A 27,101-nucleotide genomic window follows, 5' to 3' on the forward strand; every position below is an offset into this window, starting at 1 on the left:
GGGAGCGGGCTTCTCTCTCCACAGCGGGCCTCCTCGGACAGGTAAGGCCTTCACCTTCTTCTTCCGATGTCATTTCTTCTTCTCTTCTCGTTGCTTTCGACTTTTCTTTCTTCGTTGCCATTTTCTTCCCACCTTTACTTTCACTTTATTTTAATTTTCGTGTTTGTGCCTTTGTGTCTTCTCTGTTTTTTTTAAACTTTTCTGGAAAGGGCTGGAGTTCCCCGACCGGCCACTACTCCATCACTGTGACTCCTCCCGGATCAGCTGTGAGTTGACTGGCTAATTCTGCTCTAAGTTCTCAAGCTCCATGATACAGATGAAGTGTGCAGTGTCTGCTGGTGTTTGCTCACCTTCAGAAGTTGAGCTGCAAATCACCATGGTCTTGTTTACAGAAGTGAGAAAGGGCAGCACAACTTCCATGTTGACCAGAATCCAGTCTACACATGTCTACACATGCATGGCTTGTGAACCAGGCAGGCCGTGGTGTCAGGCAGTTGATGCTCCTCCCAGCCGCCTGTAGCGCTGTTCCGCCAGCTCTGCCGTGACGTGAATCGGCTGCTCTTGGCTTGACGGCTCTTTGGTGTGTTCGATTGGCCAGTGACGTCGACGCTCTGTGCCCCGCTCCCCCCTCTTCCAGTTTCGGCGTTTGGAGCCGGCCCTCGGAGGGAAGATGCCGAAGAACAGCGGCAAGCAGGCGTCCCCGACCCCGACCCCGACCCCGGGGATCGGCCTGCGGGAGAGGCTGGACGGACATGAGCTGGACCTGAGCCTCAGCGGCATAAGCGAGCCGCCCGTACGGGAGCTGGTGAGGGTTCGGCGGGGCTGGGAGGCAACGGCACGCCTTCCCTCTCTCTGTCCCTTCCCTCCCCTCCCTCTGCTCCTTCCCCACCACCCCCTCTGGTTCCACACGGTCCTGTCCCCCCCGCAACCCCCGGTCCTGTCCGCCCCGCAACCCCCGGTCCTGTCGCCCCGCAACCCCCGGTCCTGTCGCCCCGCAACCCCCGGTCCTGTCGCCCCGCAACCCCCGGTCCTGTCCGCCCCGCAACCCCCGGTCCTGTCGCCCCGCAACCCCCGGTCCTGTCGCCCCGCAACCCCCGGTCCTGTCGCCCCGCAACCCCCGGTCCTGTCGCCCCGCAACCCCCGGTCCTGTCGCCCCGCAACCCCCGGTCCTGTCGCCCCGCAACCCCCGGTCCTGTCGCCCCGCAACCCCCGGTCCTGTCCGCCCCGCAACCCCCGGTCCTGTCCGCCCCGCAACCCCCGGTCCTGTCGCCCCGCAACCCCCGGTCCTGTCGCCCCGCAACCCCCGGTCCTGTCGCCCCGCAACCCCCGGTCCTGTCGCCCCGCAACCCCCGGTCCTGTCGCCCCGCAACCCCCGGTCCTGTCGCCCCGCAACCCCCGGTCCTGTCGCCCCGCAACCCCCGGTCCTGTCGCCCCGCAACCCCCGGTCCTGTCGCCCCCCAACTCCCTCCTCTGGTCCCCCCCATCCCCAATCCGCCTCCTCTGGTCCTCCCCCATCCCCCCTCCTCCTCTGGTCCTCCCCCCCCCCCCATCCCTGTCCCCCACTTCCCCAAACTGAATGGGGAGAGGGGATATAGGGAGAGTAAAGTTGTTTCTTGCCCAGTTCCTCTCTGATTCTGTTTCTAATTTTTGCTGTGAATTTGCCTATATCTGGTAATATTATTTGTTGCAGGCAGCCTTGCCGAAGGCCACTATCCTGGATCTGTCCTGTAATTGTCTGATCACTCTGCCAGTAAGTCTTTAATGTGTCTGTTTTGTGGATGAATGTCAGTACTTCCCTGCAGTGGGTGGAAGAGAAGCTAGCATCAGGTGTGCAACAGATTGATAGCTGGCAATTCAATGTCATGTGTGAAACACGTCGGGGCAAAGAAAGGCCACAGAATATCCCTTACTGGGAAAAGCACCTTCAAGGGAGAGGCCTGTCAGAGACAGTAGGCCATGGAGGCCAGCTACAAACGTGGAGGGAAAACTTAGAACCTACCTTTCGTAGAGCAACCCTAAAAGGCTGCTCCAGTGCCGCATCCATGTTGAGCGGTGCCTCATAGTGCCCTCCGGAGCTGATGGAAGCGGGGTGACGTGCCGTAGCGCCACCTCATAAATATGCGGCAGAGCAATAGCTGTCTTCCCATAATCCCCCACACAGCTGGAACCGTTCTGTGTTTCCCAGAACAGTTCCAGCTGTGTGGGTAATGGTGGGGAGGGAAGACAGCCATTGCTCTGCCGCATTTTGAGCCGCAGAGAGCAGCCCTAAAGACTGAAGTGACCAGGTGAGGCTGTCACAGCCTGCACTGGCCACCTGCCGCTGGCCCCTGCTACCCCAATGGTTCCCAATGGCCCTGCCGGCCCCTGTTGCCCCGATGGCTTCTGCCCACCGCCTCTGCATTGCGGGGGTCATGGAAGGAGAGGGGTGAGTGGAGAGATGGGTCATGGGCTGATGGCGTCATCAGCCCGCCCCTAACCAGCCGCTTGCAGTGGCTTTACATTTAAGCCAGCTGGCGGAGTGCAGCGCTCTGCTGATTATCCTTCCCCAAAAAGGGTTGATTTGGTGCCTCAGAGCCGGCCATGATGCATTCAGAAAGGTAAGCCTCGAGGCGTAAGGGCGGCAAACCATTTTCCTTGCTTGAAAGGGCCTAAAGACTGCAAATTATATTGCCACACCAAACTAGGTATGAATCAGAGGTCTCCAGAACATTTACGAAAAAATTAGTTTAGTACAAATGAGCGAGTAGATGGTGGGTGAAGGGCCTTTCTCATGCTGCGTCTCTTTGAGTTAGGAAATGGGTTCAAAGTAATTTCAATAGGATGATTTTGGGAATGAAAGGGAGGAGTTTGACAGCTCTTGACCTGTATTAGTTAGAATTTTGCATGAGGGGAGAATCTCACTGAAACATTTTGAATATTGAAAGTTGTGGATAGAGTAGATGTAGAAAGGTTGTTTCCCATGGTAGGAAAGAGAGGGCTCAACTTTAGGATAGAAGGGTGTCAACTTAGAAATGAGTGGAATTTCAAGTCATGGTGGTAAATCTGTGGAATTTATTGCCACAGGCAGCTGTGGAGGCTGGATCATTGGATGTATTTAAGAGAGGGAATGGTAGGCATTTGATTAGCCAGGGCATCAAAGGTTATTGGGAGAGGGGCTGAGTGGGAAAAAGGATCAACTCATGATTAAATGGCGGGGCATGCATGATGGGCTGAATAACCTACTTTTGTTCCTGTGCCTTATGGTCTTAAGATGGTTGAACGTACTGAGTACCTCTTCCTGTATACACATTGTACAGAACATTGAATATTACATCACAGGGCAGGCCCTTCAGCCCACAATGTTGTGCTGATCTATGTAAGCCTACTCCACATCAATCTAATCCTTCCATCCCTCACCCCATAACCCTCTATTTTTGCATCCATGTTTATCTAAGAATATTTTAAATGTTCCTATTGTATCAGCTTCCACCATTCCAGAAATGCATTCCAGACACCCATTATCTTCTGTATTTTTAAAGAAAAAAACCTTGCCTCTGACATCTTTCCTACAGGAAAAGAGTGTTCGTTGTCTACCCTAAGCCCCTCACAATCTTGTACACCTCTATTAAGTTACTTCTCATTCTTCATCATTCCAATTATAAACACTCTAGCTCTGTCAACCTTGTTTCGTTAGACACATTCTCCAATCCAGGCAGCATCCTTGTAAATTTCCCCTACACCCTCTCTAAACCTTCTATATTCTTCCTGTAATGAGGTGACCAGAACTGAACACAATACTCCAAGTGTGGTCTAACTAGAGTTTTGTAGTCTTGTAACATTACCTCACGGCTCTTGAACTCAATACCTCGATTAATGAAGGCCAGCACACCATATGCCTTCTTAACCTCCCTACTTGACTTGCGCAGCAACCTTGAAGGATCTTGGACCCGGATTCTAAGATCTCTCTGATCCTCCTCACTGTTTAAAAAAAAATGCTGTCATTAACTATATATTCCACCTTCAATTTTGACTTTCCAAAGTATGTCATTGTACGTTTACTGGATTGAACTCATCTGCCACTTCTCCGCCCATCTCTGCACCCTATTGTAACCTCCACACCTCCAACTCAGCAGGAGGCAGAGTGGGATTAAAGGGGGTCTGGCTGTCAGTGACTAGTGGAGGTCGGTGTTGGGTCTGCTGCTTTTCACACAGTGTGTAAAATGATTTTGATGGCCTTGCACCTAATTAAAAATGATACAAAGATTGGTGGAGGGGTGGGTATTGTTGAGAAAGCTGAGAGTCTGCAGAGGGACTTGGACAGATTGGGGAAGATGAGCAGATGGAATTCAGTAAAGGAAAATATATAGTCATGGACTTTTGTAGAAGCAATGAATACAGATCATTTTCTAAAGGGGGAGAGCATTCAGAAAGCAGAGGTCCAAAGAGACAAAAGTCCTTGTGCAGGATTGCCTAAAATCAGTAGTAAGAAAGACTATTGCAATTTCAAGAGGACTAGAATTTAAAAGCAAGGATGTAATTGTGAGACTTTATAAAGTATCCGTCAAATTGCATTTAGAATATTGCGATCAGTTTTGGGCTGCTTATCGAAGGAAGATGTTGGTGGGGGTCCAGAAGTTTTCAAGAATGTTCCTGGGGATGAGCGTATTAATGTTTGGCTCCAAGCCTGTACTCACTAGAGTTTAGAAGGATGGGGGGGGGGGGGGGGGGGGTGTAATGACATTGAAACCTACTGAACTTTGTTGAAAGGAGAGAGAGGACATGGAGAAGATATTTACGGTAGTAGGAGAGTCTAGGACCAGAGGGTATGGCTTTGCAATAAAAGAATGTCCGTTAGGACAGAGAGGGGAAAGTTTCTTCAACCAGAGGGTGGTGAATCTGTGGAACATTTAATGCAGAGGTGGATAGGTTTTTGTTTAGTAATCCATTCCTTTCTTTCCTGATCATGTTGTCCATTGTTTAAAAAAGGCTCCAAAAATAAACCAGGTAATTATAGGCCAGTGAGCCTGATATCAGTAGTAGCTAAATTATTGGAAGGAGTTCTGAGAGCAGGATATATATCGATATTTAGACAGTCATGGGCTGATTAAGGACATTCAGCATGGCTTTGTGCGTGAAAGGATGTGTTTAGCTAATCATAGAGTTTTTCAAGGAGGTTATCAAGAAGGTAGATGAACGAAAGATTGTGCATGTTGTCTGCATGGATTTTTGTAATGCCTTTGACAAGGTACCATGTGGGTGGGAGGTTCAGAAGGTTTTGACACTGGAGAGGTTGTAAATTGGATTTGTAATTGACTATGTGGGAGAAAACAGTGAGTGATAGTGGATAGTTGCTTCTCAGACTAGATTGGGGAAATAAATACAAGAAGTCATGATTTTAAGCTGAAAGGGGAAAGGTTTAGGGAGAACGGGGAAGTTCTTCACTGAGGGAGAGTGGTGGGAGTGTGGAAAGTGCTGCCATCTGATGTGAATGTAGGCTCGATTGTGTGTTTTAAGAATAAAATGCTCCACTTACCTGCAAGAAAGGTACAAAGGTGGATTGGCAGGTCCCATGTGATCTGGGTTCCCTCCGCCAAGGATGTGTGTCCAAGTGGCTCCAAAGGGGGAGGGCTGATGACATCATCAGCCTGCGACCCAGGATCATGAATTTTAAAGAACCCATCTGTGATAATGATGCGCAGAAGGTTTGCCTGAGTTCTAAGACTGCTTGGACAGATTTATAACAGCGCTCGTACTTGCTCCTCAGTCGCCATTGTTGTGTATAGGGCACTTTCACTTCCTGGTGCGTATGTTCTATGTCATTGCACTACCGCCCTGCCTCCTTGATCTTCAGAAGCCGGCTCAGGAATCTCCTCTGGGTAAAAGGACTGCACATTTCGCCTTTTCTGTCCTCTGCATAAAAGGCCTTTTTTCTTAATGTGAGCAGAGAATAACACGGCTTTTGTGCATTAAAAACCCCTATTGACTAATTCTTCATGTTCCTGTGTGTTGTCTCCAGTGATTTGTGTACAGGGTCACAGAGGTCTTTCTGAACACTAATACCTTTCATTCCATTATCATTTACAAATGCTCTCCACTAAAGTGTACAATCTCTCATTCTATTCCATCTACCATGGTGTCACTCATTTATTTAAACTGTCTATAGGTGTCAGAAGCCTACCCAGGTTCTTTTCACAAGGTGCCCTGCCACCCAACTTTGGAGACTTGGTCCCCGCATCCATTTTGTTATTATAGAGAGTGAACACCAGTCCCGGCAGTGCCCCACTGATGAAAACTTGCTGATATGAAATGACTCTTTGTCAATCAGATTTCAGATTTATTGTCAGTACAATTATGACATCACATACAACCTGGAGATTCCTGCGGGCAAGGCAGAATTACCAGTGTTACTCCAGTGCGAAAAAAACTATTCAACATACATATGCAAAGAAATGTAAACAAACAGAGAGAGGAAAAAAAAATCAATAAAATGCAGAAGTAAGAGTCCTTAAACGAGCCCTTGATTGAGTTTGTGATTGAGGAGTCTGTTGGTGGAGGGGTAGCAGCTGCTCCTGAACCTGGTGGTGAGAGTCTTGTGGCACCTAGACCTCTTTCCTTATGGTAGCAGTGAGAACAGAGTGTGTGCTGGGTGGTGTAGATCCTTGATGATTGATGCTGCTTTCCGATGGTAGCGTTCCCTGTAGATGTTCTTGATAGTGGGGAGGATGTTGCCCGTGATGTTCTGGGCTGTGTCCACTACCATTTGCAGGGCTTTACACTCAGGGGTATTGGTGTCCAAATACCAGACCATGATGCAGCCTGACAGCGTACTTTTCACCAGACATCTGTGGAAATTTGCCACGGTTTCCGATGTTAAACCAAAACATTTGCAAACTCCTGGGGCAGTAGAGGTGCTGACGTGCTTTCTTCATGATGCCATTGGTGTGTTTGCTTGTGGAAAGATCCTCTGAGATTGTGACTCCCAAGAATTAAATTCGCTCACCCTCTGATCTAATGATTACTAGATGATACACCTCTGGTGTTTTCTTCAGTCACCAACCCACACCAATCTGTTACCTCCCCAATACGATGCGCAATCATTTTGTTTAATAATCTAACATGGCACCTAATTGAAGATTTTCTGAATCTCTAAATGCACCAAAACTGCTTTGGGCAAATCTACTTTGTTACAGCTTTAAAGCAACTTGTACTAATCTGTCATGCATGAATTATTTTTCATAAACTCATGCAATTCCTGCCCAATCCTATTATTAGTAACTATGTGCCCTTTGTAGTAGATTCTGTTGGATAAACAGAGCTTTCATTTTCTTATTCCGACTTTAGAATCAGAACTTGACATTAACAAGTTACAAAATTCATTGTTTGGTGGCAATGTCACAGAGTAAACATTCATATCATCCACCTTACAACAATAAATAAAAATAGTGCACAAAAAGTCCAAATAAGGCAGCGTCTTTGTTTCATTGAACATTCAGGATTCTGATGGCAGCGGGGAAGAAGCTGTCCTTGTGCTGCTGAGAGCTTTTCTTTAGGCTCCTGTACCTTTTTCCCATGGTAATAGAGTGAAGAAGGCGTGGCCTGGATTCCAGGAGTCTACGAGGATAGAGGTTACTTTCTTAAGACACCGCCTCTTGTAGATGTCCTTGATGAAGTGAAGTCTGGTGCCTGTGATGTCGCAGGCTGAGTTAACAACCCTCCGGAGTTTATTCTTGTCCTGAGTTTTGGCACCTCCGTACCAGTCAGTGATGCAACCAGCCAGAATGCTCTCCACGGTACACCTGTAGAAGTTTATGAGCTTCTTCAGTGATGTACTGAACTCATCCAACACCTCACAAAGTATAGCCGCTGGTGAGCCGCCTTTGTGATTGCATCCACAGAGGCTCCAGGACGGATTCTGGGAAATGTTGACACCCAGGTATTTGAAGTTCTTCACCTCTCCACTCCTGAGTCCTTGATGAGGACTGGTTCATGTTCTCCTGACTTCCTCTTGAAGGTCACAATCATCATCTTGGTTTTGCTAATAATGAGTGCAAGGTTGTTGGTGTGACACCACTCAACTAGCTGAACTATCTCCCTCCTGTACACTTCCTCATTGTTGTTTGTGATTCTAGCTACCTGGTATTCCACATGCAAGACCATGATAATGTGTGCAGTTTTGGTCACCTAACTACTCTAAAGAAATCAATAAATTGAAAGAGCGCTGACAAGGATGCTGTCGGGCCTAAGAAACTGAGTCACAGGGATAGGTTAACCAGATCAGAACTTTATTCTCTGGAGTGTAGAATGAGGAGAGATTTGATATACAAAATTATGAGGGGTATAGCCCATAGATTCTCAAGGTGGAGTGTACTCCCCACCAATGGGGCATAGGGCTGAAGAATATTTTAGTGGGGCGTAGGGATATTTTGGAAAATAATTAAAAAGTTGGTTTGAAAAAATAAACTATGTTGGTGTGAAAAATGTGACTTGGCAACAGTGTCAGTAGAACACATTTGTGGTAACTTCCACTTGTTCTTTTCATTTTCATAACACATGTTTTTGCTCTTCTGATGTCTCTGTTTCTCTTATTTTAACTGTTGTTATCCTTGTTTAACATTATAATTATATATTTTTCTGACCTGTCTTATTATCACCCATTCCAAATGATCTCATTGGCAATGAGGATTCCAAATGATCTCAATTGTGTCACCTTCCATACCCCTCTACTTTTTCAATTCAGTATTGAGTGAGACCTGCATCTGTATGTATCTTTGTGCTCCAGCGTATTGATGGGGGAGGGGGGGGGGTCCCGCCCCGGGTGCCAAGCTGAGGGGGACGCCAAAATCAGAAAAAAATAGGGACCCCAGAAAGTAAAGCACGAGGTTAGCACACTTTTGATGCACTCTCTGCGGGGGAAAATAAATGTCAGAAACTGTGCTAGTGTTTTTTTTTCCAATTTATTTTAAGGGTAAATATTCTTCCTTTGTTTCCAACATTACTTTTATTATATTTTTCAATTCCAAAGCATAATAAAATATTGATTAATCTGTTTCAGAGAGCTTACGCTGTTCTATTAATCTGTTTCAGGGAGCTTGTTCTGTTCTATTAATCTGTTTCAGGGAGCTTGTTCTGTTCTATTAATCTGTTTCAGGGAGCTTGTGCTGTTCTATTAATCTGTTTCAGGGAGCTTGTGCTGTTCTATTAATCTGTTTCAGGGAGCTTGTGCTGTTCTATTAATCTGTTTCAGGGAGCTTGCGCTGTTCTATTAATCTGTTTCAGGGAGCTTGCGCTGTTCTATTAATCTGTTTCAGGGAGCTTGCGCTGTTCTATTAATCTGTTTCAGGGAGCTTACGCTGTTGTATATTCAAAATGAGCAGACCAAGCAAACAAAAGATTTGTCAATATTCAGTGGAGTTCTTGAAGTTTGGGTTTAAACCTGCTGCACATGATGTATGTGAACCTTTTTGCTTATTAAGCCAACAGACTTTGATAAATGAATTAATGAAAGCAGGCCACCTTGAAGCTCTTTTGAGGGTAAAACATCCTAACCTTGTCAATTCAAAATTGGAATATTTTAGATCACTGAAAGAGAAGTTTGAGAACAGATGAAAAATCACTTAACTATTCGCTGCACAAACTACAGTACTGAATCGTATCCTTGAAGCTGGCTATGAAATTTCCGCTGATAGCAAAACATGGGAAGAATCAAACGAATGGGGAGGAATTGATTAAACTGGCAATATCATTGTTTCTCAAAACAGTTCTGCAAAAGGATGACAATGCAATTGAGTAATAGTACAGTCTGCAACAGATTAGATGGTATGGGTCAAGATGTTGAAAAATAGTTTATTGAGAAGTTGAAATCACAAAAGTTCTTAATACAACTGAACGAATCTACTATACGGGGCTCTGTTATTGGCATATATGAAAAATATTGATCTGGAAGAGATGTTTTGTGAATCATTAAAAACAACCAGTACTGAAGTTAATATCTACAGCAAGCTCAAAAATTATTTAGATGAAAATGAAATACCAAAAGGAAACATTATATCTTGTGCTGCAGGTGGAGCACCTGCTATGATGGGTTAAAAAAAAACCCAGTATGTTTAAAATTAATGAAGGATGAAAATCCAAACATGTGGGTTGTGCATTGTGTAATCCACTGAGAAAACTTAGTTGTGATCTCCTCACTGAGTTTTTGAAGGACAAACCTGAAATGAAGCTCTTGCTGACAACAGATGGCAAAGCTTATGAGTTATTTGATGGACATTTTTGAGAAACTAAGTACAAAATTGAAAGCGCTGACAAGGATGTTGTCGGGACTTAAGAAACTGAGTCACGGGGATATGTTAAACAGATCAGAACTTTGTTCTCTGGAGTGTAGAAGAATGAGGAGAGATTTGATCTACAAAATTATGAGGGGTATAGCCCATAGATTCTCAAGGTGGAGTGTACGCCCCACTAGTGGGGATGGGGCTGAAGAATATTTTAATGGGGCATAGGGATATTTTTGAAAATAAAAAGTTGGTTTGAAAAAAATAAACTCATTATGTTGGTGTGAAAGATATGATTTGGCAACATTGTCAGTACAACACATTTGTGGTAATTTCTGCCGCCTTCACCACCACCCTGTGTGTGCCAAGGTGATTTGCAGGCATACGTCAGGTCAAGTAAAGCGTGCAACACAGCTGCATGATATGAACAAGTTAAATATTATGAGAACTCTGCAGAATCAATTCAAAGCCAATTTAATTGCAGTTCATGGGATTGAGATGCCTGTGCCAAATTTTTATTACTTTTCTGTTTTACTAGCTACAAAAGGTAAAGCTACAGGATCATTCATCTCTCTGCTTTTATTGTGTGGAAACTTTGTTTAGTTTTATTAAATTATGAACCTTCCTTGTTCTTCCTTTTTTGAACACCTTTTTCCATCGAAAACAGCCAGAGTTTTGCAGCTTGACGCACCTCATCAAACTTGACCTCAGCAAGAACCAGTTGCAGGAGCTTCCCTCGGACTTTGGGCGTCTCATTAACCTGCAGCATCTGGACCTATACAACAACAAGCTGATAAACTTGCCAGTTAGCTTTGCTCAGCTGAAGGTAAGGGGTCTGCACAAGAGAAGGCATTGTTTTCTCTCATCGTCTCTTGCTCAAACTCGTGCTTTCCATAAGATGCAAGAGCAGAATTGGGCCATTTAGTTCATTGAGTCTGCTCTGCCATTCGATTCATGGCTGATGTATTTTACTTCTTGACCCCATTTTCCTGCCTCCTCCCCATAACGTTCGACACTCTTACTAATCAAGAACTATCAACCTCCATTTTAAATCTACCCAATGACTAGGCTGTCCTTGCATAATGGAAAACTAATTCTAAACTCGGTATGTTTTCTTTTGTGAACATGATCACAGATACTTATTTTATTGTGGTTCATTTAATTTATTCCCTGAAGGATTTTGATGTGGAACTGTTCAGAAGATTTTGACTGGGAGGGGGATTCCTAATTCATTGAAGGGACGGAGATTCAGAAATTAATCTTCGTGATAATGGTGGAATGAAAGAATGCAGACCTGCCATTAACTTTGTGGAATTTGAAGCTTGGTTTACTTAACAATAAAACATTGCGGTTATGTCCTCAGGGAGGACTTTGAACTCAGACATAGTTAAGGAAGAAGCAACTTGAGTAAAGTGTAAAGTTGATGTTTAATATATTGTGATTGAAGACAATTAATTCTGAGCTGCAAATTGATAATCCATTGGATCTGTTGACAGGGAAATGTTAAAACTAAGCTGCAAACACTTCATTTTCATCATTAGAATAATTAGAAAATTCAGTAAATCCAGACCATAATGTTCCTTTCCTCCTACAATATTACTGTACCTTGATCTTAAATATTACACCTCACACAATTACTAACTTTCCAAACTTTCAAATGATTTCTGAGTGAAAGTTTAGGCTTGTTTTCTCTTATTCCGGAGGGAAGGAGTCATTAGTTATGTTCAGGCTTAATGAGTTAATAATTAAAAGGCAGGATCTAAAAATATCGAATCGAACATTCAAACCCTGGCATGGAATTTGAAATGTTCGCAATACAAATGGAAGTCGTTGCAGACAAATTCTGGGAAAGGACAATGAAAACATTGGTTGGTACAAAGGAAAGATTTTGATTGCCATTAAAGAACAAAAGTCAGTGAATCTTTGCAATACATTATTGCTACCTGAGTGGGCCCCAATTCTCCCCATTACTGTAAATGATGAGAAGCAGTTATTTCGTGTTTAATGGTCTCACAGTGGGGATAATGGACTTTCTTTTTCTCAACAGAACTTGAAATGGTTGGATTTAAAAGGAAATCCGCTTGATTCAACACTCAAGAAGGTGGCAGGGGATTGCCTGGATGAGAAGCAATGCAGACAAAGTGCAGCCAATGTTAGTTTCCGTGTGATAGAAATGAAGAAACAGAGAAAATAGGAAGAAAGAGTATTCAGCTCCTCGAGCCTGCCCCAAACAGATGATCATACAACATCAGTACCCTATTCCTGATTTCTTTCTATACCTGATTCCTTTAGCCATGGGGGTCGCTTCCTATTGCCTCTTGAATATATCGAAGGAACTGGCTTCAACTTTCTGTGGTCGAGAGTTCCACAAGTTCACAACTGAGTGAAAAATGCATGCCATTTCCAAAACTTCAGGGAGAAGGGGTGACCACTTCCCAGTCTAGGAAGGGGCTGCCTGAAAACCATGCACAGCTCAGTTTATGAACATGATAAAAAGTGTTTGAATTTCCACTGTTGTATCAATTGCACCCACTTGGCGTTTTCTATCTGGTCTCAACTCTACCAGCAAAATTAGGTAATTCGACCCATGAGTCTTCTCTGATATTCCACTCAACCCATTCTGCCTCCCCCCCAAAACCCTTTAACCTCTGCTTTAAATCGACCCAAAGCCTCCACAGCCATCTGGTGGCAATGAATTCCACAGATTTCCCAGCATATGGCTGGAAAAATTTCTCCTCATAATCTGTTCTAAAGTGACATCCTTTTATGCTGAGCCTATGCCCTCTGGTTGTAGATTCTTACACTGGCTCTTTAAAAACTCAGTAGGTTTCATTGAGAGTTTCCCCCCCCCCCCCCAATTCTTTAAAAATATTTTTACTGAGTTTAACAAAAACCCTTTGCATAAGATATGCTAAATGATAACAAATTAAATCATGAACATGTCACATCGATTGTAAATTTGAAACGTAACCATAATTATTACATAACTTATTTCAGGACATCAAATTCTATAATTATAATATTTAAACAATCAAATCATAACTCATACTATGTCCAAAAATAACATCGAATACAAAAATTATACAATTAAAAATTCCCTTATATATTTCATTCTTCTCTGATGTGATGATGTTCTGTGATTTGATCCATAATCTGTAGTTTAAACCCCCCCCCATTTTTTGACTTAATAAAAAAGGGAAAAAAATTCTCCCCACAAATGACCCCCTCCCTTTCAACAAGGTTATCTTTCTTCCAAAGGCCTGAATTTAACCTCCCTCAAACATACTGAGTGAATATCATATATTCTGATCACTTCCTCTAAATGATTTTCACCTTAACCTCCTTAATTAAATCCTGTTCATTGCACAACACCAAATCAAGAATCACCTTTTCTCCTGGTGAGCTCGATCACAAGCTGCTCTCAAGCCATCTCATGGGCATTGCACAAATTCCAACTCCAATCTGAAGTTCCGAGTCTACCTGTATATTGAAGATTCCCCCATTACCATTGTGTTTTTAATCACTAACTCCTTTTGCAATTTGCACCCGATGTTCATGCTGCTATTTGAAGTCTTGAAAGTAACTTCCATCAGGATCTTCTTACCCTTAGTTTCTCAACACAACCCCACAAAAATTCTACATCCTCTGAAACTGTGTTCCTTCTCGCTTAGATTTGATTTGATTTTTTAAACAATAGAGCTACTCCACCCCCCTTGCATACCAGCCTATCTTTTTGATAGGATATGTGTCCTTGTTTAGCTCTCTGCTGTAATCCTCCATCAACCAAGTCTCTATTATGCTGTTTTTCTTGCACTTTAAGCTCATCTACTTCATTTGTACTACATGCATTTAAATACAACTCCTTCAGTCCTTAATGCATTACCCTTCGTCTCACATTTGTTTTTTGTGTTGCCTGAGGTTATATTTTTATCCCTTTGGAAACTTTCTGTCCTGTGTTTTTATTTTGGAGACTTCAGTAACCTCTCTGTACTGATCATACCTCCCGTGTTTACATCCATATGGTTGACACCAGGTAACAAAATTGCCAGGGTTCCAGAACCAATTCCTGGTCACAGGCTTCTAACTGCAGAAATGTCCCTCAACCATCATCCTGTCACTAAACTGATTTCAGATCCATTCTGTCTAATTGTGCTGGATCCCATGAACTCTTACCATTTTCAACAGTCTTTGTGGATCCTTGTCAAAGGCCCAAAAGATTCCAGGTAGACTACATCAACCATTGAGAACAAGATTAGACAGGAGATTAATGCTGGGTTTCCTTGATTAGTCTCCTACCTCCCCAAATTCAGATTAATGTCATCTCAATTGTTTTTTTTAATCCAATAACTTCCCCAACATTGATGTTACCACTTTCCAATCATCTATCCCTGCTGCCCATTGTGGGTACGGTCATTACATTTGTAGTTCTCTTGTTTGGATATCTTTAATGGCCAAAGATTTGTCTCTCCACAGTATCCTTTTCCTCCCACAGCACCCTGTGTTTAATCTCATCAGGTCCACTTTTGAGCCCACTAAGATGTAGAAACCTTTATATCAGTAGTTTTGGTGAAAGTGGACAGAATATTTGGAAAAAACTATTGTATTGTATAGGTCAAACACCACCGTGGCACAGAAAAGGGCCCTTCAGCTCATCTGGCACGTGCCGAACTGTTCTGCCTACTCCCATCGAACCTGTACCCAGACCTTGCCTCCCATCCATGTATGTATCCAATCTTAAACGTTGCAATCACATCCACCATTTCTGCTGACATTAATTCCACTCTCACCACCCTCGGGAGTGAAGAGGTTCCCCTTAAACATTTCACCTTTCATCCTTAACTCGCGTTCTCTTATTCTCATCTCACCCGACCTCAATGGAAGGCCTTTTGTTACATTTTGCACTTCTTTGTTAACTTTGTTTTCACCCATGGTTGCCTAGGTGCTACGTTACATGAAGACCATTCAATCCGATCAAGATCGTGAGAAGCAGCGGCGGCTGCAAGTTGAGAGGGGTGAGTCACAGAGCAGGCCCTTTGGCCCAACTTATCCATGCATACCCACTTGGGTTGGTCCCCTTTGTCTGCATTTGGTCCTTATCCTTTTAAACCCTTCCTATCCATATATTTGTTCAAATGTCTTTCAAATTTCAAAAGTCTACTGTTTCTATAGCTTCCTGCAGGAGCTTGTTCCAGATACAGACCACCCTGTGAGTGAAAAAGTTGCTCCTCAGGTCCCTCTTGCATTTCTCCCCTCTCACCTTAAACATTTGCCCTCCAGTTCTAGAATCATCTATTTTGGGAAAAGACTATAATCATTCATTTTATCCACGCCCCTCATGATTTTATAAACATCTATAAGTTCACCCCTAGAGTGTAGGGAATAAAGACCCAGCCTGTCAAACTTATAACTCAACTAGTCCAGCAATATCCTGGCGTATCTCCTTTGTAATCCTTCCGTTAAATGTTCTTCCTATAGCTGGGTGATCAGAGCTGCACATGGTACTCCAAGTGTGGTCTCACCAATGCCTTGTATCATCATGTCCCAATCTTTGTATACAATACCTTGCCCAATGAAGATGTGTGCCAAGTCAAATGTCTCCTTTTGGAACTATGCACCTGTACCTGAAGGTCTCTTTCCTCTACAGTCCTCTCCAGGGCCATGCGAGTCCTACCCTAGTTTGACTTGCCAAAGTGCAACATCTCACAACTGCCAGTTAAATTCCTTGGCTCACTTTCCCAATTGATCTAAATCCTGTTGTAAACTTGGATATCCTTCCTCACTGTTTATTATACAGGTTGTACCTCTCTAATCCAGTGCTCTATGGTCAGACATGTTTTGAATCTGCTGCCATTAGTTTATGGATCTGCCACCAGAGTCTGTTTACACTGCAGCCAAGTGTTCTGGTGATGGAGTCCTGTTCTTTTCTTATATTCAGCTGTATTTTAGCCCTTCAGGATGTTGTGATACATAAAGGGTTTCCCAAGGGGTCAATTTCTGTTTCTCAGATTTTTCTGTTAATGGCCAGGTCCCAATGTTGCCAAATTAAAGAGGTACAACCTGTACTACTGATTTGGTGTCATCTGCAAGTTTACTAATTGTGTTAATGATGTTGTATTTGCAAAAAAAACAAGCAACAGTGGACCCAGCACTAGTCACAGGTCTCCAATTGGATAAGTAACTCTCCAGTACAACCTTTTGACTCCTTCCAAGCCAGATTTGAATCCAATTGGCCAACTCCAGCTTACCTTTGATCCCAACTTCCACATTAGCCTATGTGTAGACAACATCCACTGCCCTGCCCCCATCATTCCACTTGGTCTTCAGAAAAAAAACTCCCTTCAGTTTCGCGAGACATGATCCATGCACAAGACTATATTGACTACTTCTAGCCAGTCCCTGCTATTCAAATGCTGGTAGATCCTCAATCTCTTCCAGCAACTTTTCCACTGCTGGCATCAAACTCACTGCCTTCAGTTCCTTGGTTTATCCTTGCTGCCCTTTTAAGCAATGGCCCAACATTAGCCACCCTCCTGTCTTCCAGCACTTCATCTTAGAGAGATGAAATTATCTCAGCAAGGGCCCCTGCAAAATCTCCCCAACCTGCCTACAAGGTGCAAAAATGCACTTGGTCAGGCCCTGGGGCATTTCTGTGCTCAAGGCCACTCACACCTTCTTGCTAATGTATACATAGTCCAGGACTTGTTTGTTCCAATTGTTTGACTTCTACACAGTAAAGACTGATGAGAAGTATTCCTTGAAGTTGCCCACATCATGTGTTCATCCTTCTATGACAAAAGTCTGCAAGTGACAATGATCAGTTCTGCTTCTGACCTTTGAAACTGTTGGATTTGTAGTAGGGAGGCAGCCCTTCACCTACCAAGTTGTGACTCGTATTAGGGTTCCAAGAGCCCACTAATTAGAGGGCACTAGAAGCTAAATAAAAACTGTGGGAACCATTTACCCAGCTAGGCAGTGGCACATCAGATTGCTTCAGTGCAGATCCACCATGGGATTGGGAATCTGTTCATTGGATCAGCTATACTATCTGAGGACAGAATAGATTTTGATTCTCATTTACGAATACATTTTGAATTCCTACATCTTGCTGCTGTTGTAAAAGGTTTTGTTTCGTACCTGACTTGTGTTATCAGGCCTGTTTCATTTGCTGCAATTATCAGATAACACGAGTCCTGCCTAGTTTACATTCCATCCAGTCATTTGATGCTGGTTTTGAGGGAGGGCTTTTTCACTCCCAAACAACTTTGACAGGTTGATGAAAACTATTGCCAGAAGCCCCTGTGAGAGTCAAAGCCTCCTTCCTTTGTTTGCAAGTAACAAAAGATGTTTTGTGAATAGAATGTGATTTTCTGTTTTAAGGGTGGTTGCAAACTCTTGTGTTGTTGAGATGCATTTGATGTTAGCACATCGGTAGAAGCCTTTTACGACAATGAGGCTAATCTTTGACCTCGGCATCACTCTCCTGTATTAGTCCCATCGATTGACTTTGTATCTGAAATCTCTTGGTCCCAGGTTTCCACAGTGTTATAATGTAGAACAGTGATTTTTCAAACTGCCCCCCTAAACTCACATTCCATCTTAAGCAATCCCTATGCTACAAGTGATCTGTGACTAGTAAGGGATTGCTTAAGGTGGTATGTGAATGGGAAGGGAAGGTTGAGAACCACTGCTCTAGATCCAGTTGTTACTAGAATGAGGATGGAGAACTTCCACTCTACTATTGAATGGATCTTTTGAAAAGGCAGACAAGGCAATATTGTAACATTTCGCATAAAGGAAAATGTAGCAACAGATTATCACTCTTCAGGATGATCTGGGTATCAGAAACTTGCTTTATTTCAGAATGTCCAGTGAACCCACGACTTTCTGACTCGGTGTGGGGGGAGAGAGATGGGGAGATGCCTACAGACATTGATTATATGTGTGGGTGGAAGATAAGAAAACAACAGTTTTCTCCTACCCTTCAAATGGAAACCCTCAAACAAGGGGTTCATAAGTCCAGGCAAAGATGGGAATCAGACTTAAATGTAAGAATTAATGAGCAAACCTGGTCTGAACTATGTCGGGATAGTATGACTAATAGGATAAATATAAGATATAGATTAGTACAATATAATTGTTTGCATCAATTAAATCTCATGCCACAGAAACTAAATAAATTAAAATCAGACTGATGTTTTAGATGTGGTGAAGAAGTAGGAATCTTTCTACTTTCAACTTGGTCATGTTCTAAAGTGAGTCCTTTTTGGGTAGATTTAGGACATTTTTTAGAGCAGATTACAGGAATTTAATTTCCACAAAACCCAGAGTTATTTTTACTGGGGAATATTACAGTGATAAGACCTAAATTGAAACTATCCAAACATCAAACAGAATTTGTTCAGATTGCATTGGCAATGGCCAGAAAATGCATAGCAGTCGCTTAGAACTCAGTCACATCGAATGCAGAAATGCATAGCTGTATTCCTCTTGAGAAGATTATCTATAGCTTAAGAAATAAGTATGACATTTTTCCAAGTTTGGTGTCCATATTTACAAATCTCAGGTTTAAATCTTCAGTTGTGTTCTTCCGAGCTCTCAAGACCTGTGTTGATCTCCAAAGAAACCCAAGTAGAATATGAACTTGTGATCCGTGGAGTGTGCGGCACTTTTTAGCAGTCTATTCGGCTTTTTTCTTTCTTCACTATCTTTTTCTTGGTTTTCTTTTTTCCATATCTACATCTTTTCTTTGGGGGTCTTTTATTGGGTGGGTGGGGATCAGAGTAAATATTGGATTTATTTTTATACTTCTACTTTCAAACTTTGTAATTGACTGCAAGTATGGTTAAAAATTTTATATAATTAAAAAAAAACTGGTTTCCTCCCACTTTTTGAAATTATACTGGGATGTAGATTAATGGAAGCGGGTGGACTCATAGGGCCAAATTGGCCTGTTACAGAGATGTATGTCTAATTTAACAAAAGAACAACAGCACAGACCATCCAAAAACTTTCATTTTTACAGCCAAATGTCTTGTTACAGAAATGGAAAAAAGACGAGAAGCAGAGTTGCAGGCCAAGGAAGCGAGGGAGCGAGAGCAGCGCAAACGGGAGAAAATGGAGGAGAAGGAGAGGCGCAGGAGGGAGTATGATGCACAGAAACTCCAACGCTCGAGTGAGGCCAAGGAGCAGAGTCCTGATGGTGTGCTGGAAAGTAAGTGGATTAGAAAGTGCCATTTGTTCAGAGTGCATCTGCTGTATAAATCTGCCTTTAATTGGATGGGAGTCGGCTTGAGAGTGGGCTCAGATCAACGCAGGGCACTGTGTCCCTGAATACTCGTCAGGTTTAAAACGAGTAGTTGATCTCTCAGCATTTGGTGAATCTGGAATATTATCAAATTCTCCACACGTTTCCAACTTCTGAAAGGCCTTGGTCAAATTTGTACATTCTTCTAGCATTTCCAATTAGCCACCGCAGATGGCTGTGGATGATCTGAGAGGTTAGGTGGAGGGAAACCAAGTTCCAGGGAGTACCTTTACATTGTTTACTCCTGCAAAGCTGTGTCACATTCTCTCTCTGAAAAGACCAGAGTAATTCACTGTACGAGGCCACTGAGCAGATAATATTCTCCCTCAACTCCTATCATCCTCTTCCAAAGTCAACATTCTATTATACATTGAATACTTACTCTTCTCTTAGCTCAAGACTTTTAAAAAAAATGTCCAATATATGTCAGGTCTTGCTCCAAATGGTGAAAAACTCTAAACAATTAATTTCTAAGTCCTTGCATTTGAATGTTTCCACGTTGAGCCATTGGCAATTTAGCTTTAGTCTCTTCCATGGTAATTAATGAGTCTGGTGTTTCGTTACACCCCAGCACATCCTGTGTGGAACACCAGGAACCACACTAGTTTGTGTGGTGTTTAGTTACACCCCAACACATCCTGTGGAACACCAGGAACCACTTTAGTCTGTGTGGTGTTTAGTTACACTCCAACACATTCTCTGGTTACCAGGAACCAAGCAGTCTCTGAACTGATCATTATTCTTGCTGTCACCCATCTCTCAACCAATCAATGTACTTAGTAATTTGCCTTCTGTTTGAGAGCTCCCATGTGTAGCTTGTGAGACTGCCGCCTGTGGGGAGTGCACACTTTCTTTGAGACCATCCAGGTGTCTGGTTTCCTCCTAAATCCCAAAGAAATGCGGATTGGTAATTTAATCAGCTCTACACATTGCTTGTGTGTGGGAGATCTGGGGTCGTTGTTGAGAATGTTTGGAGAATTTTTAAAAAATAGGAACACTGTAGGATTAGTATAAATGGGTGGCTGATATCGGGCATGCAGGGGGTGTCTGTTGAATGACATCTGTCACATTTGTGAAGAATCAATGAAGTGACAAAGTTTGTCAACAACTGCAAATTCTGTCCAGTGGTGAAAAGTTGAGTTTTGTACTCCATCCTTCACATCTTTTTGGAGCTGTTATGAATAATTAGCCAACTGGTATAATATTTCCCTAGCTTTTCTTGCTTTTAGCAAATAGCAGAATAATATGTTAATCTGCCAGTCTTTTCTGAGGCAATTCTTCATGATTACATTTTTTTTTAAAATGGACCAGACTTGTCAAATGGCATGTTTCCAAGAGAGGGGAAAATCTGCTCTGTGCAATGAGGAAGGCATTCCCTCGAGGCGGGTTTCTCTCCGTCCCTGTCGTGCCAGAGCAGAGGCTGAGAGCCAACATCTGTTGTCCCTTCTTCAGAGGCTGAATTTCATCCATTACAATGGGCACTTATTAGCTGAGAACCAGTTTCTTGCATATATTAAAATGTTGGGAATGCTTTGCAGCATCTGTGATGAGAGAAAAATATTTGATGTTTCCAGTTGATGACACTGAAAGGTCATTGTCTTGAATAAACTTCCTCTCTGTCAGAGTTGACTGTATCCCCAGTATTTTCTGGTTTTATTCTATACTTCCAGCTGCCTTGTAATTGTGCATTTCTTGTAAATATTGTTTTTTTCTATCACGTTCTAGAACCAGCTACAGCCGCAAGTCCAGCCAAGTCCCAGAAGACGCGCTCGGTCTGCCCAGTCCTTCTGAAGGTTCTGTTCTTGCTGCTGCTCTGCTTGTTCACCATGGTGGTAATGTGCAGGGGGACGCAGCTGGCACACGAGCAGCTGTGCAGTACCGTTAACCATCTGTACGAGGATGCACTTAATGCCCTACAAGGAAACAAGGTTCTCCAGCATATTCTGCGCAGCCTACAGTTTCCATGACCGAACCAGATGGAAGTCACTGGAATTCCTATGGAATTGATGATTAATTCACTGAATGTGTTCTTCTATTGCACATTGACCCTTCAAATGGCTACTCACTCACCCTGCAAAATAAAAAAAAAAAGTTTGCATTCAACAGCCTATATGGTATCCAGGCTATTTTTCAATGGTCTTTTTAGGGGTGGCAGTTAGTGCAACTTTGTTACAACCCCTGCACTGTCAGGAAACAATTTGTACATTCTCAACGTGTCTACGTAAGTTTTCTCCGGGGGTTCCAGTTTCCTCCCACCGTTTGAAATCTACGGGCGTGAGGTTAATTAGATGCAACTGGCCAGTACGGGCTCATGGGCCAAAATGGCCTGTTATCATACTGTATGTCTAAATTTTTAAAAAGTTAAATAAAAAAATTTAAATTTTCTGCATTAGCAGACTAGGTTTTAGATTTGGCTTTGGTGGTGGTAGTGATTTTTGTGGCATGGGCTTGCAAAGGAAGATGTCAGCCTGGATCGAGGAAATTTTAACAGAGTGTGGCGATGAAAATGTGTTTTTCTGGTTGGGACAAGGCCCGCATTTGTACTGGAGGGGCCAAATGCATCAGATTTGTTTGCATTTACAACGAAGATGGTGGGTGCATGGAATGGGCTGCTGGAGGAGGTAGTTGAGGCAGGTGCTATTGGATGGGTTTGAGGGACCGTACCGGGCCAAATGCAGGCTGGTGGGTTGAGTTAAATAAGAAAATCTGCAGATACTGGGGTAAAGTGTTAATTAAAAACAAAAACTCATCAGATCATGAAACCTCCATAAGGAAGGATAACTTCATTGGGAATCTTGGAAAAGCAGGCAGATGTCTGAATGAAAAGGTTGGTGGGGGGAGAGAAGGAAGAGGAAGGAGTACAGGTTAACAGGTAAGAGCTTATGGGTGAATACAAGTGGGAGGGAGAAGAGAAGCTGAGAAGTGATAGGGAGAGGGTAGTTCTCTGATTGAAGATGGGGAGTTGGCAGAAAGGAGATTGGGATAGAGAAAGAAGTGTGGAAACGGAGAAGTCATTGTTAATGCAGTCTGGTTGAAGAGTGTGAAACAGAATATGAGGTGGCCATGGTGTGTGGAATGTAAGTGGTTGGCCACTGGTACACCTTACTGGTGCAGAGGACAGAGTGAAGGGGCTCAGTGAAGCAATCTCCTAGTCTGCCTTCTCCCTTCCTTTATGTTGATTACATGTATTGAGACGTCATGTTACAGTGAAAAAACATTGGTGAGACCAGACCTGGAGTATCATGCACAGTTTTGGTCCCCACACCATGGGGAGGATGTGATTAACTAAAGAGGGCACAGAAAGCTTTCCCAAGGGTGTTGCTGGCATGGGAGGCCTCAAGTTCTAAAGGGACTGGGTAGGATGGGATTATTTTCCTGGTGTAGAAGGCTTCAGATAACCTTATGAAGGGTTAAAGAGACTCATTCTTTAAAATTGAGAGGATTAATTAAGTCTTCAAAATCTGGTTCTAAAAGTTCAAGTTCTTACAAGAAGGGGACTGCTGGAAAAAGTAAGCCAAATGACATCCCTCGTGTTAAATTCAAAAGGAAAGTGGTGTCTGCTCTGTCTGAGATTTTCTGGTCATGGATTCTACATTAGACGAAGGAACTTTAACTACAAATTGACTTTATTTTGTTGGAATTTTATGTTTGTACTTTGTCCATTACACAGACTTCAGAGAGGGGCTAAACAGAAAGAAAGAAGACCTGCATATCGTTTTGAGTTACGAAGTTGATTGTTTATTATATTGATATATTCTGTGTAGGTTTTCTTTATGATAGCAATTATAATCGTGTCTTATTATAGTAATTAGGAGCTAGTGCCCGTTGGTCCCTGCAGGCGTCGGTGGCATCCCGAAGGTTAGTAGGCCACACATGGCCATGTTGACTGCATGGGTGCCAACAGGCACGAAAGCTGGCATGTTGCAGTGCTGGAGGTGCGTGCGTGGTTGGCTCAGAGCTGGCAGCTAGTGCTTGGAGCTGGGAGCTAGCACACTCAAAGGCACATACATGGTAGTTTTGGGCGCATTTAAATATAGGTTCTACAGCCAGCGTCGGCAGTTGTTGATCTGAGGAGGGCAAGTTCGCTATGCTACTGTAAATTATAAATTACTGTACAAGGACCATTAAACAGAACATTATAGGGACCTAAGAACGGAAAGTTACTTGTTAAAGATTAATTGGTATTTTACAGACATTAGCCCTTTTGAGTTTATTATTAAAGATTGAGAAAATTCAACTGGGCTTCAATACTGATTTATTTAAGAAATTCTCAGACACCTAATAACCTCCAAGCAACTTTTATTGGAACTAAGTCGCTACACATCTTTTTATTAACCAGATCGTCAATATCCCTTGAAAACCAAGGTTCCCCTCTGCCTGTTAACTTTGCCTTTAATCCTGACAAGAACATGTGAACTCTCAAAATTTCACCCCTTTCACTTACTGAACTTGCTAGAAAACAACTTATTCCAATCCTTTCTCATTTCCACAAAATTGGCCTTTGTCCAATTTAGAATCTCAACTCGAGGACCAGACCCATCTTTGTTCATAATTAATGAAACTAATGCCATTGTGGTCACTTGACCTGGCTGGTTCTATAAAAGATCAAGTCTTGCATCCTCCCCTGTTGGTACCTCTATATATTGATTTAGAACATTTTCTTGAACACACTTGACAAACTCCAAGCCATACAGCCCTTTTACAGTAAGGGAGTCCCTATCAATATGTGGAAAGTTAAATCTACTACCACAACTTTGTTTCTTATATCTGTCTGCTATCTCTACAGATTGGAGGAGCCAATTTTCTCTATCAGAGTGGTCAAACCTTTTCCATTCCTCATCTCCATTCACGTGGCCTCTAGACAAGATCAGCTGTGATATCTCTGACTAGCAATGCCGCCACACCCTCTTTCATCTTGCCCCCTTTATCATGTCTGAAACAATGGAATTCCAGAATATTGAGCAGCCAGTCCTGAAAACAAGCCTCACTAATAGCAATAATACCATAATCCCACGTGCCAATCCATGTCCTAAGTTCGTCTGCCTTTCTGACAATACTCCTTGCATTGAAATAAATACACCCAAAAACATTTCTATCACTTACAAACCTTTGATTTGTGTCTATACATGTAGTCATTGCACGACCTTTATCCTTCTTCACCTCACTATCTGCTCTATCTGTTTTCCCCAGAGGGTGGTGTGTGAAAGTCACCAGAGGAAGAGTTTGAGGCGAGCAGAATTAATTTAAAAGACATGTATAGGAAGGGTGAGAGGGATGTGAGCAGAAGGCAGATAAACTGAGACTAGCTCAAAGGGAGACAACTTGGCCAACATGAAGGCATTGGGCCAAAGGGACCATGCTTCATAATGCTGCTCATTAGACATGGAGCCCTGCATCATTTAATTAGCCTTCAACTTTCTATGGACGTTGAGAGCCAATGTGATTACAAAAGCACAAACGGACCTCAATTATATCTAATCAGTTAAAAAGTTGGAGTGTGAATGGCAAACCCAAGCTGCAGTCACATTTATTTAACATGTACAATGCCAGTAAGGGCATTTTGAGATGCGCTTCTTGACCTCAATTTTTGTTTTGAGTGAATTTCTGTTCACGTTTCAGGTATCAGCTCAGGTAGGTACAATCCAGGATTACTCTTGAGCAATCAAAGTACAGATGCAACATGCAGTTGCTTACATTCCTAGTCCATTACACTTCAGGAATAAAATTATTTCTTAGTTCAAGTAAGATGTGATCAACAAGTTTAAAATTATGAAGAGTTTGATGAGCTGTTAATGAGGTGAAAGTTTCCAGGCATAATGGTCAGTAACCAAAGAGCACAACTGAGGACAAATAATTAGAGAATTTTTCACCCAGCAAATTATAATCTGCAATGTTATGCCGGAAAAGAGAATTCAATACTGACTTCTGAAACGGAGTTAGTAGAAAGGCGTGGGGAAAGATGAGTGCAAGAGAAACTTTCAGAGCCAGCAAATATAAAACTGAATCGTCTCCCTCTGCGTTACAAAGCTCTAACTTATTAATAATACAGCAATAATCTGCCAGGTTCTTAAATACAAATCCAAATCTTCATCCTGACTGAAAATATATCCACATTAACTTTATTTTTTTCCAATCTTCCAATTTATTTCTTGCTTGGTTCAGTTAATTTTAATACACCTTACCTAATTGGTTACTCTTTTTTTTAGGCTGATGGAATAAACAAGTGACAGATGTGAAGCCCATCAGAGCTGGTGCTCACCCAATGACCACATTTTCTATCAATGACTAAAAAGCTAATTATCCACAGTGTAGGTTACTCCAAGCTCCAGTGCCCATTAAGTGCGACAATAGCCAGAATCAATAGACTCAGCAGGGAATAGTAAACACAAGCTGGAATCTGGAGGCCTACACCACATTGGATGAGGCATTTCCTCTGAGGACCCTACCAAAGCTACTCACCAGGCCTTTGAAACTGTACTTATCAAACAAGCTCAGCCTCTCCCACAAGTTCAGTTTACTGCAATAGAGTGACGAGATTACTACCTGAGAATTTCTGTCACGTCAGTGGAGGAAAACTTGGCCAGATCCCTGGAGGGAATACTCCAGCCATGGTCTGATTAGGGAATGCATTACAAGTTCTAAAGAAAGCTCGGCCTCACTCCCAAACGGTCAGTCAGAGTTGGCCTTGGAATTATCAAAGGTGGAGTCAATGTTTGAACTTCAGGTGTGTTGCACTCACTTTGCACTTCTCAAGACCAAGTACAATAAGCACAATGACTTCTCCTGTTATCTGCCCATGACCACAGCAGCAACTTGTGATTCAAGCTGAATGGCCACTCTATCAACAGCCAGTTTGACTGATGTGCCAGTCATCAGAAGGATTAGGAACATTGATGGTCCATGGAAACAAATTTTGGGAGCTTCAGATACTTGATGGGTTTACTACTCAAGAAAACTTTCTGGTTCCAAGGAAGTCATCAGCAAATAGACCCGTTTCGACAACTCTGGCCCAATTCTTTGTGTCGTTGACATTATTCCTTCTCCACGGCGGACAGGAACATCAGCAAGAAGCTTCTCCTTCTCCTGTTCAGAACTGCACACCTGGTAAGCCTGAACAGAGGGAAAACAGACAAGTTGCACCAGTGACACATAAACAACAACCACATTAAGCAATTAGCGCTTCTTTCTATTCATCTCAACAGGAAACAAAAGAATAGCAAGAAAAACACCTGTAATGAACTTCAATACAATACAAAATGGAATTTTTCACCCAATCTGCCAGAACTGTGAAACACACCACAATACAGATGAGTCAGACAAAGCCCACACTTTGCTGATGCTTGGAGCAAGTATCAGGTTGTACCATATGGGACCCAGGGAGATACGAGGCTGTCATCATTCAACAATAGGTGCTTCTTGGAAACCCCTGTAGATTTGCAGAACCTTTCAATGATCCCTCTTCACACTCTGATGATCACGTGACATATTTGAGAAGTGGCATAGCTCGTTCCTTCTATAAAACACCGCGTCAGACAGAACCAGTGGCC

General features: G+C 42.8%; 2 protein-coding genes across 3 annotated transcripts in view; one reads left to right on the forward strand and one right to left on the reverse strand.

Moving 5' to 3' along the window:
• The first annotated feature begins 587 nt into the window (after positions 1 to 587).
• On the forward strand, positions 588 to 21,657 carry lrrc59 (leucine rich repeat containing 59). Its single transcript, XM_069929390.1, has 7 exons — positions 588 to 805; positions 1,691 to 1,750; positions 10,918 to 11,076; positions 12,298 to 12,402; positions 15,190 to 15,262; positions 19,291 to 19,461; positions 21,280 to 21,657. Exons 1-7 carry the CDS (start codon positions 671 to 673, stop codon positions 21,519 to 21,521), a joined length of 945 nt encoding a protein of 314 aa, XP_069785491.1. The 5' UTR covers positions 588 to 670; the 3' UTR covers positions 21,522 to 21,657.
• Positions 17,142 to 27,101, reverse strand: part of LOC138759260 (crossover junction endonuclease EME1-like) — a 48,451-nt gene continuing 38,491 nt past the window's right edge. For both annotated transcript variants that reach the window (XM_069929389.1, XM_069929388.1), the window contains exon 9: positions 17,142 to 26,664. In XM_069929389.1, the coding sequence (XP_069785490.1) occupies positions 26,497 to 26,664 (168 nt within the window). In that variant the 3' untranslated portion in view covers positions 17,142 to 26,496. The remainder of the gene's footprint in view (positions 26,665 to 27,101) is intronic.

The sequence above is a fragment of the Narcine bancroftii genome, chromosome 3 (genome assembly GCF_036971445.1).
Source record: "Narcine bancroftii isolate sNarBan1 chromosome 3, sNarBan1.hap1, whole genome shotgun sequence".
Taxonomy (NCBI): domain Eukaryota; kingdom Metazoa; phylum Chordata; class Chondrichthyes; order Torpediniformes; family Narcinidae; genus Narcine; species Narcine bancroftii.